This window comes from Nuphar pumila, chromosome 6 (assembly GCF_984573655.1).
Source record: "Nuphar pumila chromosome 6, dmNupPumi1.hap1.1, whole genome shotgun sequence".
In the NCBI taxonomy this organism is placed as follows: domain Eukaryota; kingdom Viridiplantae; phylum Streptophyta; class Magnoliopsida; order Nymphaeales; family Nymphaeaceae; genus Nuphar; species Nuphar pumila.
The window spans coordinates 910,816-931,094 of NC_143254.1; the positions used below are offsets into that span (position 1 = coordinate 910,816).

Sequence of the window (20,279 nt, forward strand, 5' to 3'; positions counted from 1 at the left end):
AAATAGGGCAAAAAACAGACATATATATGAGATTTTTCCTTGAAAAACAATTTAGCATATAGGAACTATGAGATTCAGATTCAAGTATCACTGTGATCTGAATCCAAGTCCGATCCACTTGGATCCATAATTGAGTTCTTTTGAAAAGTATTTTTTTCAAATATAAATTTTTGTGTTTAAAAAGAACGTTTTTTTTTGTTTGCCAAAGTTTCAATTGTTTTTTCATTTTTAAAGGTTTATTGAAAAAGACATGTTTTAAACAGAGTTTTGCTAACTATGCTTAAAGTTATAACTAATTTATGAACTTTTTCAAAAATACATCAAGGTTTGTAGCACAATCTAACAAACTTAACACACCATAAGATGAATGTCTACTATATGTTTCATCTCGCTTCTAGGCTTTACATAAGAGAAAGCCTAATAAAAGGTCACCTGATTTAACAGAAGTATCAGCGTGGATGCCACTAAAATTATCGCTCCCACCCTTGAAATTGGAAATAAAGCTTGAAGCTTTTGCAGCAGAATTATTAGCAGCAACAACCACGGATGGAGGAGGAGACAGAAGTGCAGAGAACTGTCCTAGTATCTGAAGAGCAGAAACCAAACCGTGTTTAATTGAAGTACTTGTGTTCCCTTCCATGCCGAACCGATATCCAGACCCCAAAGCCCTAGAATCATCTTCAAGATGCAAATTCAACTCTGTTTCTTGTCCAATAAGACGTGCAATGGCAAGAGGTGTGATAGACAGAAGAACGCACAGACGTGCATCAAGATGAGGCAATGGTCCTTCTAGAGGTTCACGCTCCTGAACAAGATAACAAGTCAAAATCAAAATGACCATACAGATACAGAAGGCATTCTCATTATATGAGAAAATTGATGTTTATCTCAACTCGCTGCACTAGACGAAGAGCTGAAATCCAGAGTGCTTGAAAGGTCTCTTGCCAGCTAGCACTATTCATCACTTTGAGTGTTTGAATAAGTTCTGTATTTTGATTGTCCAAGTAAGAAAATATACACCTATAAAACATTAAGCATATCCATCCACATAAATCCTAAACGAAGCAGGAAATAGATTAGAAACTCAAACATTCAAAAAGACAAGTTAGCAGTAGAGAATCTAGAGATCCATGAAGACATTATTGCCAGGTACCTGCAAGAATATCAATAACCGATGTAGCATGAAATTGCTTCCCATCCATCACATTTTCCATATAAATATCAAAAGCAATCCAGCATGCACCCCGGCCAACTCCAAAACTATGGCAAGATGTGTAGCTACAGGAACCAATATCTATCAATACGCCAATGGCCTGGCGCTTATTTAAATGATGCCCCTGAGCCAAAGCTTTCTGTATGTTTGTAGTTAATCTGAAAAAATGCTGACTTGCAGCTTTTAAGTTTGATGATGCCGACTTATGAGCTTCAACAATGTCCAATCTCTGTAGCAGTCTGTAGAAATTTTCAGGCCTATTTTGTGGAGAAAAAAGGAAATCTCAGTGTTCAGTTATCACCCCCAAAAAAATAGACTATCAGGCTTCACTTCATATTGGACGCTATGCAAAATAGAAAATGTACACTTCCCCCTATCCTTTAATCTGATTCCCTAACCCTCCTAAGGTTTGAAGAAGAACACCACCAGAATAAATTATTGAAAATGAAAGTGGGCATAAAAATATAATGCATAGTCAAGATGGTGGAATTCAAAATATATGAAAAAGATAATAATGGAGGCATGCTAAGTCACAGGGATTCGGCCAACCAGGTGTCACACATGTGTCGACGGGACACGACGCGTGTGTGCATGTGGGTGCGGCACCTGGTGCGGTCAACCTGACCCTGGGTGTGGTCAACACACCCAGGGTCAAAAATGTCCAATGTTTGGACTTTAAAAAAAAAAACGATATAAAGGGCTGAGAGGAGGATTAGGGCAAAAAAAATTTGCCCTAATCCTCCCGACCACTCCTTCAGACCTCTCCTCCCGACCTCGACTGTGCGATGACTCGACCGTGATGTCGAACACGACCCGACCCCAACGCCAGCGACAACCAATCTCCCTACCCCGACACCGGCGACGACCTTGAGCAACACCTCCGGTACGCATTCTCTCTCTCTCTCTCATTCTCTCTCATTTAGATGATGCAAAATCTGTATTTTAGATGATGAAAAATCTGTATTTTTAATTGATGCAAAACTTGCATTTTAGATTAATGAAAAATCTGTAATTTTAGGTGTTGAAAAATCTGGTTTTATTTATAGATGTTCACGTTGGGTTTTAAAGCAACGAGAATCAGATTTTTTTTTTTTACAGAGGTTCACGTTGGATTTTAGGGAAAAAAAAACTTTGTTTAACAGATGCTCACATTAGGGTTCAAAACTTCAAATTCAAAAAAAAAAAACTCTGTTTGATAAGGATTGGAATGGGTTTTAGGATTCAAGCAAAAATTCTATATTCCATGTTTACCTATATGTTGTTCATTATTTTACTGTGCACAAGTGCAATTTAATTGTTTCTCTGTATTGCGCATGTATGCATTGCTCCTGTAAATCTTGATATACTGTGTGTTAGGATTTTCATGCATATCAGTAGGTTGTTTGCTTGTTTTTTTTTTTTGTTAGCTATGTATATCTGCTGTTATGTAAACCTGTATGTGTAGAGGTATATGTGTTTCCTCTAAAAAGACTATGTACTGGCATCATTGTTGTTGTATATTTACATGCAATTTTTATGATGTGTGTTTTAATTTTAACGAAGAGGTAGGTGTGTTTTCTTTTTGTGCACATGTATATGTATTTTGGATGATGCCATGTACATGCAGTTTTTAGTGTTTTTAGTGCCTATGTACATACAGTTTTGGTAACACTTGTACACATGCAGTTTTTATTTAAGAACCCCTTCGGTATTTATTTATACGTACTACTACAATATTTTTTAGAACTTATTCTATATGTTATTGACCTTGCACTCAATATTTTTAATCTTGATCGTGTGCATAATTGATTTTAATATAATATTTTTTTGTTTTCAGGACAAAAATGTCAGATAAAGGGAAAGGACTTGCTTCATCCCTATCCCCACATGTGAGTTTTGCTGCTAGTGTTGCTGGTAGTTGTAGTGGGAGTGTTGATTCAAGTTCTTTAGCTGCAACATGTGATGATGGGGGGCACTATGGACACATGTAGATAAGCTTGCAAAAACTGAAGAAGGTGGTGGAAACAAGAGATTTTGATGCAAGCTCTGTGAAAGAAATTTTGTTGAGTCTTACACAAGAGTTAAGGCTTATTTGTTGAAGATACCAGGCCATGGCATTTCAGGATGCAGAAGAGTTGATGAGGCAATGCGAAAACAATACAAGAAAATACAAAAAGAACATAAGAAGAGGAAGACAATGAGTGATTCTTGTGCAATTAGTGTATTATTTTTAAGCCACCAAGAAGATTCTTAAAAAAATAGAAAAGTGGATGTAGGAAGTAGAGGAAGAGGAACGATACAAGCAGCATTCAATACATATGGAAATGAGGAGATGGATAGAAAAATATGGAGGTATTTTTATTCTAGTTCACTCCCATTTAATGCAGCTAGAAATCCTTATTGGAAGGATTTAATTACTTCTTTGGCAAATTGTAATTTAAGTGGCTATATACCTCCAAGCTCAGAAAAACTATGAACCACACTTCTTGCAAAAGAGGGAGTAAATGCTGAGAGATTGCTAGAAATTAAAAAATATTCATGGGAGCAAAATAGAGTTTTCATTATTTCTGATGGGTGGACAGATATTCAAAGGCGTCCACTAATCAATTTTATTGCTTCTTCGCTTAGTGGCCCAGTATTCTTGAAAGCAGTTGATGCATCTGGAGAATATAAAAATGTTGAGTATTTGAACGGGTTGTTTATAAAAGTAATAAAAGAAGTGGGTGATTAGAAAGTAGTACAAATCATCACAGATAATGCTCCAGTTTGTAAAAGTGCAGCATTGAGTTTGGAAAGTGAGTATCCTCATATTTTTTGGACTCTCTATACAGCACACAGCTTGAATCCGGCCCTCAAGAGCATCTGCAACACCAAAGAAGAAGAAAATTCACCAACACATGGATTGAGGAATTAAAAAAAAATATCAAAAGCATTAGGAATTTTGTTATCAACCATCATCATGCTAATGCTATATTCAATAGACATTCTGACCTGAAATTGTTGAAGGTCACTGAAACACGTTTTGCGTCCATCATTGTGATGGTAAAGAAGATTAAGAAAGTGAAGAATACTTTGGTTAGCATGGTGACTGATGAGAATTGGACATTCTATTGTGCTGATGATGATGTCAAGGCTAAAAAAATTAATAAATTCATTATTGATGATGCATTTTGGGACAGAGTCGTATGTTTTCTTCAATTTACACAACCTATTTGGGAAATGTTGAGAGTGGTTGATAAGGATGAGCCCATGTTTCACAAAGTTTATGAAATGTAAGATAATATGATTGAAAAAATACAAGTTGTAGTTTTCAAGCATGAAGAAAAAAATCCTGCATTGGATGATTCAGAATTTTTTAACCATATTCATTCAGTTTTAGTCAGAAGATGGGATAAGAGCAACACTCATTTGCATTACATAGCACATTCTCTTAATCCAAAATATTATGCAAAAAAAGTGGCAGAAAGGTGGTATTCGTCGTGTCCCTCCAAATTTAGACACAGAGCTATCAAGGCATAGAAATATGTGTATGACAAGACTTTATCCAGAATCACATATTCTAAATCAAGTCACACAAGAGTTTGAAAATTTTGCATCTTCGAGATTATATAGACAGACATTACTCTCTCGAGAGGAGGATAATATAGATCCTATTACATGGTGGTCAACATTTGGATCAAAAACACCTCTTCTCCAACGTCTTGCATTGAGATTGTTATCTCAACCTACTAGTTCATCTTGTTGTGAAAAAAATTGGAGCACATATTCTCAAATCCACAACATGAAAAGAAACAAACTCGCCAGCAAGCGTGCAGAGGATTTAGTATATGTTCATTCAAATCTTCGACTACTTTCGCGAACCAATGATGAATACAAACACTAATTTTCTCTCTTAGTTATTTGACTATTTCTTAGTTTTTTCATTTAAATATACTTATATTTAACATTTTCAAATTGTTTAAAAATTTTAATAATGCAAACAAGGATCATCCAAATTTTGGGATGTAAACCCAGAAGAGTGTGACTTAGAGGGAGAGCATGATTTCAACATTACAAACATGGATTTATCTAAGTCCAGTTTTCCTTTTTATGATGCATTTGATGATGAAGCAGAAAATTATTATGATCAATTACCTCATCGTCATATACATTATTTAGGATATACTTTTGGTATGTAATTATGCATTTTTTGCTTTTTTTGTTAGTATACTATATAATTTATAACTTTTCTGCTTTACTTATTTGATTGTTTCTAATAATATATTTAGGTTGATTTAATCGTAGTGTTAGTTTTTATGATGTAGAATAGAATTGCAGATTGTTAATTTGATTTATTGCATTCATGATGATGAATTGATTTATGATATTATGATAATTGTTTTTTATTTCATTAGTGTTATTGTTGTTATTTGTTAACTGTTAAAACTTAAAAATTATATATATATATAATATATATAATATATATAATTTTTTTATATTTTTGTCGCACCCCCGCACCCAAGTTTTTTGAAAGTGCCGCACCCCCACACCCGCACCCATGTGACATAGGAGGCATGTTTCAATACACGGAAGGAGGAGGTTTTCAATGTCAAATATAAATATCCAGAGTGCTTGCATTAGACTCTTAACCTGTCACATGGACTCACCTTAGAGGCCGTCGCACCCGCGTTGATGCAACACGACGCGAGTGTAGCACCCGGTGTAGCAAATATGAAATTTGGCTGTCAACCCGCACCTAAGATTACATTTGTCCAAAATGGACTCAATCAATTTTGACCAAGTCCATTTTGGTCCAAAAAAAGTGAGGGGGGGGGGGGGGCACGACTCCCCCCCCCCCCTCTGCTTTCCCGACTCCTCTTTTGACGACAACAACGGCCACAAGTCTCTCTCTCTCTTTCTTCTTCTTTTTCCTCCTCCTCCTCTCTTTCTTCTTCTTCCTTCTCCTCCTCCTCCTCCTCTCTTTCTTCTTCTTCCTTTTCTTCCTTCTTCCCCCTCCCCTCGTTCGCACAAGGGCTAAACCTAGACCAGATGGTGAACCTAGGCTTGGGTTCAACAAAACCGAACCCAGGCGTGTTGGGTTCGACTCTGGTGTTGAGTTCACCAAAATTGAACCCAGGCCTACTGGTGAACCTAGCATGATGAATTGATGATATATGATGATTGCTTTTATTTCATTAGTGTTAACCAATGTTTTAAAACTCGTCGAGTCAACTCGGTGACTCGGCTCGGCCCTCCAGCGAGTGAACCCGACAAGCTTAACTCGGGCTGCGAAGACTCGACTGCTGACTCGGGCGAGTTCTGGGATGTTTGAAATTTGATTTTTTGGGTATTTCAAAAAAAAATTGTAATATTATTGAGAGAATTACTGGCTTTCTAATACTCAGGCGAGAAAAAGGAAAATTAAGGCGACATATTGTAAAACTAGATTAGTGCTCTTTTCAGATTAAATTTAAAGTTAAAACCAGATGTTAAAGATAAAATGAAGAGAGGAAGAATGCTGCTAAATGATGTCTGAGAAGATATGATGATTCAGCAGCTGAATCAACTCGGTGACTCGGTTGATTCAAATCATATAAAGAACTGGCCCTCATTAGTATAAGCATTAAGAATAAGATAAGATGACAAGTCTGAAAAGATAACTTAGAAATGCAAACTTGAGAATTAAATGCATGCTGACAATAGATATTATGCATAGAGTAACACTGGAAGATTGGCTTCAGGAGGTTTGTTTCTCCATTTCTTCCAATCACGAGCTACAACATCTATCATAATGCAACCTTTGATGTATCTTTTCACAACCTCCCTCCAAATCTTTAATGGTCTTCCTCTTTTCTTAGCTTTTCCACTAACATGGTATCATTAAAGTTGTGACAAGTCTCTGTGGAACATGTCCAAACCATCCTAAGCAACAACCTTCTTTTTTTGTTATTGTCAGTACTCTTAAGTGTCTTCTAATGCATTCATTTATGTCCTTTGTTATTTTATACATTCATCCTACTATACACATCTCTATAACAGAAATTCTCTCAACATTGGGCACCATGTAAGAATGTTGGTATTACAACAATCTTGGAAACATTCTTGCAATCATAAAAGTGTTCGTCCATCACATAACACTCCACTAGCTTGTCAATATTTAATCTATCGAACTCATCTTACTAGTAATATCTTCATCAAGCCCACCATACTGTTGCATGATGCATCATAGAGCCTGTATATGAGTTTATCATCTCTTGTTTACTGAAAAACATGGTTTGAGACAAATTATATATTGTTTTTCTTTTAAAATCAAAAGTTAACAAAACCCGGTCCGAGTCACCGAGTAGACCCGCTGAGTCACGAGTCAATAAAGAACGAGTCGAGTCCCAAGTCACTGGATTTTAAAACCTTGGTGTTAACTTAAAACTGTTAAAAATTATACATATATACCCTCCCTGCACCCAAGGTTTTTTAAAGTGCCACATCGCCGCACCCGCACCTATGTGACATAGCTCTTAACATAAAGCAAACAGAACAGTTATCTCCAAGATATCAAATTAAATATTTAAAAATGAGCAGGCTTCTTTGATGATAAATTGATAGAAAATTGAGTCTAAATTTATATCAAATAGTTTTTGCTCTATGTCACATGGGTGCGGGTACAGGTACGGAGCAATTTCAAAAGTTTTGGACACGGGGACACGGCTATATATATATATATATATATATATATATATATATATAACAATAATAAGATTGTAAATTTTAAAGCAATAAGTTGACCGGTCAAAGTTGACAAAATATATATATATAACAATATATATATATAACAATCATAAATGGACACAAATAGACTTGGTCAAAATTGACCGAGTCCAAAATTAATTTTAATAAATGAACAAAAATAGACTCAGTCAAAGTTGACCGAGTCCAAAATGTGGATGGACTCGGCCCCAGTGCGTTGACCGTGTCTGCCCCGTATCCGAAGCCGCACCTGTGTCGGGTACTGGCGACGCGGGTGCATCGACCTTTTAGCCGAGTCCCTGTGACTTAGTTTTTGCTCTATGGTGATAGCACTAAGATTTTGAAGGTTGATATGATTTGCACATGCTTGACCAACTAGCTATGTCAAAACTTGTGTATGGTGATTGTACTTTACAGTTTATGCATATAGCCATTATTGCATAACAGCAAAGCTATGTAACACGGACACTCCTATGCAGATGGGTCACTTGGACATGGCTTCTGCTGTGTCGGGTGCAGTCAACTGCACCCAGGTCCATTTCTGTCCAAAAATGGACACAGCCGACCCTCACCTACCATCAATTCAGCAGTGCTGATTTTCAATGTTCCAAAACATGTTTTGCAAATCAGACCCCAGACATGTGTTCAACATGATTCATTTGCTAAGAATCGACTGTTGGATCATGTTTTTTTTATGAAAAAACATGATTTTATGAGCTTTGAAGTTTATGAAAATTCTAGACCATTGATTTTTGAAGCCTTAAAAGACTTGTTCACATGTGGTAATTGGATGATGTAGAAGATAATTCCTACTAAATAGAACATGTAGATCTCATCTGAAAGTCAAATTTCAAAAAAAAGAACAGAAAATTTTACATATATATAGAGAGAGAGAGAGAAAGAAAGAAAATTAAAATTGCCAATATCCTCCTACCTCGATAGGAGGAACCAACCACTCATATATATATACATATATATATATGCACCCCCACACACCCATGTTTTTTGGGGCACCAAGAATGAGGCCTAATAGTCGGGCCCGACTCCTTTTGTTAACTTCATGGGTGTAACATTATTTTATGATTGAAGTCATTGAACTACCCTTATAACATTGTATACATGACAGTCAACCAAACTAACCTAGACAAACTCATGGCCGAACCTGGTCAAACTAGCTATAGACAAAAAAGACCCTCCCTTACCATCGACACCACGGCCCTATGTCTACAAAGAAACATATGCCTACGGATAGGCATTCTTTGGTGTAACTCTTATTTCCCAACTACAAATGAGATGAAGCTAGAAAGAAAATGTGAAGCTTGCTTGCCAACATACCCTAGTGGCTCAATACTACCATGCCTATATTATACAATGACAAAATAATAGGCAATGAAGAGGAGTTGAAGACCTCAACTAGAAGGGAAGGAACTTCCACAAACACTACCTATATTTAGGTATGCGTAGATCTCAATCTTCCCATTGCATTACACAGAAAGAAGAAAATATGCACATCATATCCAATACACTGTCTTGATCACTCTTTATCCAAGTCTAGTGTTTTCATTTCTGCTGTGATTCTACCTCTGCATCGAAGGATGTAAGGGAAGCCACTAAAGACCCTAAGTGACAAGAAGCCATGATAAATGAGGTGAAGAGCTTGGATAAAAAAGAATAATAGAGAGATGACTAGAATTCTTCCAATGAAGAAAGCTATAAGCCGCACAAGGTAAAGCTTATGGTAGATAGAATTGTAAAACGGGACAAGATTAGACTAGTTGCCAAGTATGCGTTAAGATGTTGGATAGATTGCCAATAAATATCATGCTAGTTATGAGTCTCATTTGGTTCTGCTTGTTCTTGCCACATGCAATCTCTACATCACAAGATGTGAAAAATGCTTTCTCACATGGAGATTAGCAAGAAGTTATATGCCTTTTGGGAATTCCATGTCCATGTGCATTATGTAACAAAAGTGATATTCCACCTGGTAAAGTTGTGGAAAAGGCACAAATGAATGAACTTGTACATTAAGGTTTCAGATAAAGGTCACTATTTTTCAGCTTGTCCATAGTCAGGTTGAAGCAATACATTTTCAAGCCCGAAAACTATAAGAAATGTGGATCTGTTATTTCTAATAAATATCAAGTCCTTCTGACAACAAATCTTTCCATTTCATAGGGTACTCCAAAGAAACCCTGGGAAAGGAACAACCAAAAGCACTCAAAATAAACATACTATGCTAACTAGAAATAAAGGGGTCAGACAATTTCATACAAAACTCTCCGGAAACTAAGCTAGCATGTGAGCGGTCAAGAATCCTCAACATGACATCAACCCCACAAAAAATTCAATAAGCCAAATTTCTGCTCAACCTAACAGCTGAAAGACCACATGTTGGAAGCATAAAAGTTGCTAAATGAAGTTATATGATGGAAGCAATATGATTCATTGATGTTTAGTAGCTATCATTAAAATGAGCTATAATTCATAAGATATTCCTGGTACATGAGACTGCACAAGCAATAATGCCAAAAAACCCATAGGCAGAATAGAGAATTTAAGATAGATATACTAGTTAGAAACAACGGTACTATTTCAATGGGATCAGTTAGCATTTACACTGAAAAGTAGACTCACCCATCCAGCACAAGCAGACAAAAGGAGAAAAATGAAAGACTGAATTGCCAAATATCCCAGTAAGCAATCAGAAATTGAACATAGTACCAGAAAACTAAAAATCAAAGAAAATATAAAAGGAATAGTAATAAGCAACATTAAATAGGAAAGGGCACAACATATTCCGATGCACAAGTCGGATGATAACTATGGCCTTCTTATTCTCTGTGAGCTTTTCAACCACCTCCAATGCCATAAAAGCATTAGCTTTACGCAGCTGGTCACGGTGTTCATGATTTCCATCGTCCAACTTTTCTTTCATGTCGACATCCATATACATGTTCCCCTGTTTCTCAACATAGGCAGCATGAAATCCCCAATCATCCAACGAACAATTGACCAAGGTACTCACAACATGAAAAATAAACAAAACTGCTGCTTGCCCCAGGTCCACGATATCAAGACCAAATGCGAGTGAAAGTTGGAGGTTGTCATCGATAGATTTTAACAACCTAAAAAAGGATATAAGATCAACGCAAAATTAAAAGCTTACCAACAAGAAAGGCAATACCAATACATTTCTGCTACCATAGAGAACCAAGAGCAATCTTATTGGCTTAGTACAATTCATGGAAATAAGAGTTGCACTAGTCTCGTAGATTTGTAATTACGGGCAATCCAGCAACTGCCTCGTTGCTATCCATCACAAATATGGATGACATTAGGAGGCCCAAGAACCGTATTATCATTCCAAGTTCTTTTACACGATATCAAACTGAAATCGCGACGATGACAATGATTAGGAAGACAATTTCCATTTAGTGGTACATTATGCTTCGACGACCAAAACCGTTCCATTCTTTCATGCAGTAATAATCGGAATGAACATAACACTGACCAGAGATTAGCACAATCTAAATTGATCCTCAACGATAGAGACCCGGCAATAAGACGTCTAAGCAGTTTCTGTTTGCAACTAATATGAAACCATATGATCACATCAAACGCACAGGTGGCATGCATCACTCAAAAAACTCACCAATATAAACAAGAAAACAATTAGAAACAGCTCAAGAAGAAGAATAAGAAGAGGGGGGAGGAGGAGGAGTGGCGTACTTTTCTCTGTAATGAACGCCGTCCTTCGCGGTATGAGAGAAGGCGTACCTGATGAGAAGCTCCAGATAAAGCCGGTACGCCTCCGGTTGATTCCACCTCTGAGGAATCACCCTGAAATCCAACCCATCATATCAGTATACAAAAGAAGAAGAAGGATCCATCGCTAATAAGGGTGTCATTTCTATCGATAGGGAGAGGGAAAGAGAGAAGAAGAAGAGGAGGAGGAGGATAGGGGGAAAACCTCGAGGAGAGGAGAGAAAGGATGTGGAGAGAGGAGACGAGTCGGGAACTGATTGCCTGGTCGATGAACTTCCAGACGAGAGGGTTGTTGTTGTCCCAGCAGAGGTGGGAGACTAGGGCTTGCCCCAGCTCCAGCGAAGGGAGCCCCCCGCCCGTCTCCTGCAGCAGCTTGCTCGTCTCTATGGCCCACGTTAAGGGAGCGTCCTTCCGCTCCTGAGAGGACTTTACCAGCTCCGCCATCAGAGACAGAGACCGCCGCTGTTGGGCGTCGTTCTCCATTTTCCTTCCCGCCTGGAGAGCCCGGAACAGAAATGCCCAAATCCAAAGGCAGGCAAAGTCTTGCCGCGTCCCTGCACAGATGACAGAACTGGCTAATTTTTATGTACAGTAGCCAGTAGGGATGCTGGGATCTATAGGCGGCATTCGGTTGCCTTGCGTGACAAAACGTCGCCCAAGACTTTTCGTCCCGATTTTGTCGTGAGACCTAGGGATGGCAGTGGACCGGGGGAAAGCGGGGCCCCGCCCCGCCTCGCCCCGTTTGGACCGGGGATGAAGGGTATGAAACGGGGATGGAGGCGGGGGTGGAGGATAAAATCCATCCCCGCCGCGGAGGCGGGGCGGGGGTGGACGTGCACTTTTCCCCGCCCTGCCCCGTCCCCGCCACGATCCCCGCCTAATCCCCGCCCCAACCCCGCCCCGACCACTTTTCCCCGTAATATCCCCGCCCTGCCCCGCCTCATCCCCGTTTGGACCGGGGATGAAGGGTATGAAACGGGGATGGAGGCGGGGGTGGAGGATAAAATCCATCCCCGCCGCGGAGGCGGGGCGGGGTGGAGGATAAAATTTTGAGGCGGGGCGGGGGTGGAAACCTTGTCCCTCGCCCCGCCCCACTGCCATCCCTAGTGAGACCTGGAGTTTCTTTTAAAAAAAAATAAGCAAGCTATGTCACAAGCTTCCCAAGCCATTCGGTTACTCGCTTGCAGCAATGAAAACTAACAACTAAAGGTGCAAGACAGTGAGAGAACGAAAGAGAGAAATTGCAATCACTCCAAAGCAATAACAATACGAGTCAACAAAAAAAAGCTCTTCACATTTTGCATTCGATTACATTTTTTGCCCGAAGACTTGTTACAATTCAAATCTATGGGCTAACCCTTCAGGATATTTTTTTCAACTTTAACCAAAATATATGAGTGATCCAAAAAAAGTTACAAGTGACTCGACACTTTACATCAAGACTCAACCAAAACAAACCAGACTCTAAATACAACTATAGAAAGTAGGTCGCAGGAGAACAGGCTCCCCACTTCAAGTCTGGCGCCATCTGCTTTGTGGTAGGCCCTGACTTTGACCGGATAGCGGCTCTTCATCCAGAATGTTGTCTCTCACGTCGGCTTCGTTGTCTCCTGCTACTACACCAGATACTTTTTTGCTTCGCTCAAGTAATTGACCTTGTGGCAAAAGATCTTGCTGAGACGCTTCTCGACCCGTTATATTGTCGGGACCCTATGCAAGATAAGAGTGCATTATGGCACGCTATGTTTCATATCTTCCTCGTTCGCATTGAACGGTTTCATGTTGCACACGTAGAACACCGGGTACACCTTGAAGTTTGGAGGCAAGTCCAACTTGTATGCTAGGTTGCCAACTTTCTTGGTGATGGTGATTGGTTTCTCGTACTTCCTAATCAGTCCACGATGTTATCCACGAAAGATGCCTATGCAATTCGAGTAGAGTTTCATCAACACCTGGTCCCTAACACGAAATCCAGCAGAGCGACGGTGCTTGTCTGCCTACTTCTTCATCATCTTGACTGCTTTGTGCAGAAACGCTTTTGTCAGTTCGGTCTGCTTGTGTCAATCTCGAACAAACTGATAGGCAAATAATGGCTTTTCCTTCTTCTGCGCGGCTAGAGTGTGCAGAGTCAGCAGTTGTTATCCCATGGCTATCTCGAACGAGTTGTAGCCTAAAGACTCGCTCTTCTTAATATTATAACAGAATTGGGCCACGTATAGGAGTTTTACCCAATCCTTCTTATTGATGCTAACAAAGTGTCGGAGGTATTGCTCTAATAGTCCGTTGATACGCTTTGTCTGCCTATTGGTCTGTGGGTGAAAACTTATTGAAAATAGCAAATCGAAGTTGAGCAACAGAAACACTTCACACCAGAATTTATCCATGAAGCAGGCATCACGATCACTCGCAATGCTTCTTGGTACACCCCAGTGCTTCACCACATGCTTGATTAACTGCTCTGTCGTCTTCTCTGCAAGCTTGGATGAAGGTGGCATATTTAGAGAAACGGTCTACTACCACTAGGATGGAGTTGAAGCCATCTATCATCGGCAAGCTAACAATGAAGTCCATAAAAATAATTTTACAAAGATGTTGTAAGATAAGTAGAGGCTCAAGGAGGCTGACAGTCTTCTGATTGGTCCCCTTGTCTTGCTGGCAGACGAGGCACGTTCGCACATACAACTCCATATCGTCTCTCATTTGCGGTCAATAATAACCACGCTCAAAGAGTGTTGAGGTCTGCTCCTGACATAGATGGCCTGCCCATAAAGTATCATGGCACTCTTTAAGCAATTTACGGTGAAGGTTTTCCCATTGTGGCACGAAGATGCATCCCCCTTTAGTCACGAAGAGGTCGTCCCATAGCCAGAATCATCGAGTCTTTCTTGCTTGCGCTAAAGAGACAAGGTGTTGCACTTTTATATCCTATTGTATTCCTTCATGGATGTGGTCCAGCAATGCGCACTCCAAGTAAACGTCAGAAGGCTCTGCCAGTTCTGCCTTGCAATACAAGGCATCAACAATAACATTGGTCTTTCCCACCTTATAGTCTAAAGCGAAGTCGAACTCAACTAGAAACATTTACCATCGAGCTTGCTTGGGTGTCAACTTCTTTTGCGTCTGAAAATAGCTCATAGCGATGTTGTTCGTCTTGACGATGAATTGGGCACCTAGAAGATAGTGCCGCCAGGTCCTGAGGCAGTGCATGATGACCATCATTCCATGCTCGTGCATTATGTAGTACATCTCTGCATCCTTTAGCTTTCGACTCTCATAGGCAATTAGATGACCCTCTTGCATAATAACTCTATCGATGGCAAAGTCTGAAGCATTTGTGCGAATTTTAAAGGGTTTAGAGTAGTCTGGCAGTCGTAATACTGGTTCTCTTACCAGGGCCTTCTTCAAGTCATCAAAGGCGTCTTGGCAGATTCCTGTCCAGAGCCATACCTGATTCTTTTTTAGCAAATCTGTGAGGGGCGCAACAATGAGGGAGTAACCTTCGATGAATCATCGATAATATTTGGCCAAGCCAAAGAATAATCGCAATTCTAGCACTTTGGTTGACAGATTTCATTCTTAGATGACTCTTATCTTCTGCCCGTTCATACGCAGTAAACCACAGCCTACGACGTGGCTAATGAAACTCATCTTCTCCTCGCCGAAAATATACTTTTCTCGCTTGACATAGATGTCATTCTTCTTCAACACCAGGAACACTATTCGCAAGTGCCCAACATGTTCCTCCATAATGCTATTGTAAATCACGATGTCGTCGAGATAAATTACCATGAACTTATCTAAGTAAGGGTAGAAGATCTTGTTCATCAATATCGTGAATATGGTCATATCATTAGTCAACTCGAATGACATCACTAAAAAATAGTAGGCACCATAGCGAGTGATACAAGTCATCTTGGGCTCATCACCGTCAGCAATCCTCACTTACCAATAACTCGATTACAGATCTAGCTTTGAAACGACACGGGCACTGCTTAGCTGGTCAAACAAGTCCGCTATTAGTGTCAACAAATACTTGTTTTTCATTGTGACCTTGTTCAACGCATGATAATCTATATATACTCGTTTGGAGCCATCATGCTTCACTTGGAAGAGTACTGGAGTGTCAAAGGGTGCTTCAGAAGGCCGAATAATGCCTGTCTCTAATATGTCATCCAGTTGCCTGCGCAACTCTTTCAATTCAGCTGACCTCATGCGATAAGAAATTATGGTAGGAAGCTTTTCTCTAGGGGTCAACTCTAACTTGTAGTCAACCTTGCATCTCGGTGACAGACGCTTCGTCAGTTTCGAAGGTATCACTTCCCAACACTCATCCAATAGTGAGGTAAGGGTCGACGACACTACTGCTTTCACTTTCTCTTCTTCGGTGCGCACAATGACTAAGAATGTTTGATCTCCACGCTTGACACCCTTCTTCAATTGCATAGCAGATAGCATTGAAGACTTACCTCAAAGAATAAGGCATTATACCGTGTGTAAAAAGTTTATCCCCATGATTGTCAACGAGTTGAACTTTGGCAGCAACATCACATCCAGGCTGCGAAGAAACTTCATGCCCAAAATCATTCTGAAGTCGTTTAGGGACACCACTAAAAAGTTGGCTTTGCCGGCCCAACTCCCAATTTGGATAGCCACGTCCATTGCTTCACCAATGATTGGCTTGACCTCAAAGTTCACCGTCTTAAGGGTCCTTTGCTTTGGCTCAGGCTTCAAGCCCAAACGCCCCACCTCTTCCTGCAATACGAAGTTATGCATGGCCCCGATGTCTACTATTGTCGTAGTAGACTTTCTATTTGTAATGACTTTCAGATACATGAACTCTTTTCTAACTGGCATGCTCTCGGCAGCACAACTTCTAACTGCGTTGATCGTCTGCATGACTTCCATCCTTGGTTGCATGACCTTTGCATCACTACGCTCCGCCTGCACTATATTGGCATGCCCGTCGTCCTTCACGAGGTACTTTGAACATTGCCTGACAATATGTCTCTCACCACACAACCAACAAGTCACAATCGACCCTTTGTTGTTGTTATTATTGTGCTTTCTATAATTATGCTTCTTGTCAGAATGGTGCTGGATCGACAATTCACCTTTATTGTCGCGCATATTTTCTTTCTTGTCTCCGTGGTTGGGCTTCTGCCTAGCCTTAGTCGATGGAGTGAATGACTTGCGTTGTGTATCCATTAGTCGCTCGACTGTCACATACGCATCTTCCAAAGTTTAGAGATTGTTCATTTTCACTTCGGACTGTGCCCAAGGTTGTAGTCCCACAATAAACCAGTTGAATTTATTTTCATCCGGCATATTGGGTACGTCTAGCATGAGCTTCTGCAATATCCTGATGTAGTATTACAGGACTCCAGTGTGCTTGAGTTCTGCCACTATCTGATAAGCTTGTTGATGTGCATTCCTTGTCATAAAGTAGTTTTGTATCACACTTTTGAATGCTTCAAATGTATCAATCACACATTGACCCCTTTCCATGTCACTGCGCTTCCGTCCCCACCAAGCTATAACATATTCGTCGAGTAGAGTTGTTGCCGCCTTCACCATGATGACTTCATCCAATACATTTTGGATGTCTAAGTAGTCTTTCACATAGAACAAAAAAGTTTTTTATGGCCTTGCTATCCCTGAAACCATTGAATTTAGCTGACCTTAACACATCTATATTTGATGACCTATCATCATTTTCACCATTAAGGGTAATTGTCCGTTGTAGAGTGTGATTCTTCAACTGAAGCTCCTCAACTTCAGTCTGTAGGGTGGTCACTGTCGTAGTCAGCAAAGTAACTTGTCTCATTAACATATTTACCTGTTCTCGTAGCTTCATCACCTCATCATCTAGTCCTCTGAATGAGTCAACTGCATGTGAAATCGCTTCCTTGTGCGAAGTCACATCAACCACAAGTCTATTGACTGTCGGAGTCATTTGCTCATGGCCCCAAAATGAATCCATCTCCTCAGCCTCGACAACTACCTTTCATTTGGTGTTCTGCAAGTTGTAACAGTGCGCCATGATATCTTGCTCACAAATCATGGTTTGTCAGCATGTCTCTCGACACCGACTCTTGAATCCCTTTCCTAGCTCGAGAACGGGTTCTGGTACTACTTTTCATGAACCTACTTTTTCAATAGGCCAGCACGGTATGACGATCCTTCCTAATTGTCGCAATCCTTTCAGTCATTCATTTGCAACAACAAAAACTTTGACAACTGAAAGTGTAAGAAAGCGAGAGAATAGAGAGGAGAGAAATAGCAATTACTCGGAAGCAATTACAACGAGGGTGAAAAAAAGAAAGAAAGCTCTTCACATTTACATTCATTCACATTTTTGCCCGAAGGCTCGTTAAAGTTCAGTTCTACGTGCTGACCCTTAAGGGTGTTTTTTTTTCAACCTGAACCAAAGTACATGGGTGACCTGAAAAAAGTTACAAATGACTCGATACTTTACATCAAGACTCAAGCAAAGCAAAACAAACTTTAAGACACAATTGTACAAAGTAGGTCGCAAGGAAACAAGCTCACCCCACCAGTTATATACAACCTTGAATCTTATTATTGAGATTTAAACTTGCATCGTCCCAACACAAGGTGGTCACTGCTCCTACTAGACAACCCGCAGTTATTCATTTTCATTAGACTGCGAGTTTTCCACCGGCGATGGGCTTATTCTCCACCAGCGACGACCCCCGGCTCTCATATCATATGTGATTCAGCGCGCATGCATGGTTTTTGGCAGCCAGGTTAACGTGATTTTGGGGCACGTACGTGTTTTCCATTTCAAAACCTGTGAGCTATGATTCAATACAAGACTAGTCAAGTATGTTACCACTTTTTACATGCGCGACTCTTGTTTTTCAGCCATTTTTACCATGTCCCACAAAAATGTGTTAGAAAGAATCCTGTTTAACGATTGTCTCTAGAAATTTTGGATGCCAACATTTCAAAGTGTCATGGGATCCACAATTTCTAAAAAATCTGTTTGCTGTTTTTGTAGGTGATAACTCTAGCCACGGTTGAAAAACTTGTATTGGTCCTGCTTTTTAAAAAATAACGTCTCTGACGCCACTCTACACATTTCCATTTTCAATGATCCAGACATGGGCCTCATGGTCGACAATCCTCACAAATTTATTCAAATGCAGCTAACTATGCATTTGGATTTATCGATAACTAATGTAAATGCATTTTATCGATAACATGGGTCTTGAATTTATGTGAATGTAAGAAAAAAAGTAAGAAGTTGTGGTTCACTTTCACAACTTTCTATAACTGTAATTAAGCTTATCCAAACGCACCTCAGTATCATTTGTTTTGAGAGACTATTTAAACATAAGTTCTTAACAAACTGAGTTGTGAACTCATGGGACTGCACAAGAAAAAAGTAACGGGTACCACAAGTTTCTAAAATTATGATCATGTCAATATATGGTACTCTGAATTACTGTGATGGAGCCTGGAGACCAACTTTTGTCACTGCTTTGGATAAGCTAAGAAACATGGAAGTAAAACTCTCGTGAAAACCCATGGGTGATTGAATCTTAATTACTCCTTAGTGGGCAAGGCGAGCTAGGTTTTCTGCACCATTGAATTCAAAAGCATGTGAAGTGGTTTTCCCTGGTTATTATGAAAAAATATTAGCATTAGACGTGTTATTTTTGAGTAATTTTCCCACTAAAGGACTCATTTGTTTCCTTTTTACGTAAAGAAAAGGCTTTACATGGAATGGACACAAATTAAAAAAAAACTGTCAGCTCAGCCTTTTCATGTCGTATGAGAGAGGTACGGTAAAATGTGGTAGGTGATAAGAAAATTGAAGCCCACTTCTACCAGCATAGCACTTTCTTACCCTAATGATTTGATGTTTGTTTTTACATCAGGATTGTCAACTCAGTACTTTCCCATGAAAATTGCATGAAACGAAGAATGGCTGGGGAGGCCACCCCGAGGTATGTTGGAGTATACATGTGAGTCGTGACACAGCTGTGAAGCTACCAAAGTTTCAGCAAAATCTGTACATTTTCTCATATTCTTATAAGAAAAATGGGGTTACCCTTAGATTCATGGTTTTGGAAAATTTGAGAGTTGGAGGAAGTTTATTGTCTTGGAAAATTTGAATATGAGCCGGTGGTTATTAATATTGTTTTTAATGAAAATACAGACGCATGAGTAGGGGTGGCAAAATCTGACCTGACCCGCCAACCCCCTTCTTAGCCTGGTTAGGGTTTGGCTTAAACGGGTTCGTGTCGTAAACGGGTCGACCTGCCTAATCCGTTTATTAAACGGGTCATGTTCGTGTTAGGGGTATGCCAACCCGTTTGACCCGTTTAATAAATGGGTTAGGCAGGCGGGTCAACCCGTTTACACGAACCTGTCAACCTGCAACCCGTTTTTGTGTTTCTAATTGTGTTATTCGGGACAATCTATTAATAATATATGAGACGATCTAGAATTTTCAAAAAGATTCAGCAAAAAAAATGAAATTATTTCTTTTAAATAAATGCTTACAAGTAAAAATGAAAAGAAAACCCTAATCGAGTTCCCCTTTTCGTTTCTCTGAGAAAATGAGAGA

General features: G+C 39.7%; 1 protein-coding gene across 2 annotated transcripts in view; it reads right to left on the bottom strand.

Moving 5' to 3' along the window:
• Positions 1 to 12,242, bottom strand: part of LOC149833596 (mediator of RNA polymerase II transcription subunit 33A-like) — a 78,627-nt gene extending 66,385 nt beyond the window's left edge. The window contains exons 1-6 of one of the 2 annotated variants that reach the window (XM_090010879.1): positions 11,889 to 12,242; positions 11,696 to 11,758; positions 10,711 to 11,043; positions 1,154 to 1,470; positions 894 to 985; positions 433 to 805 (exon numbers count right to left, since the gene is read on the bottom strand). In XM_090010879.1, the coding sequence (XP_089867005.1) occupies positions 433 to 805; positions 894 to 985; positions 1,154 to 1,470; positions 10,711 to 11,043; positions 11,696 to 11,758; positions 11,889 to 12,166 (1,456 nt within the window). In that variant the 5' untranslated portion in view covers positions 12,167 to 12,242. Of the gene's footprint in view, positions 1 to 432; positions 806 to 893; positions 986 to 1,153; positions 1,471 to 10,710; positions 11,044 to 11,647; positions 11,759 to 11,888 lie in introns of both variants that reach the window. The other variant, XM_090010878.1, reaches the window with a different exon arrangement.
• Positions 12,243 to 20,279: the final 8,037 nt, after the last annotated feature.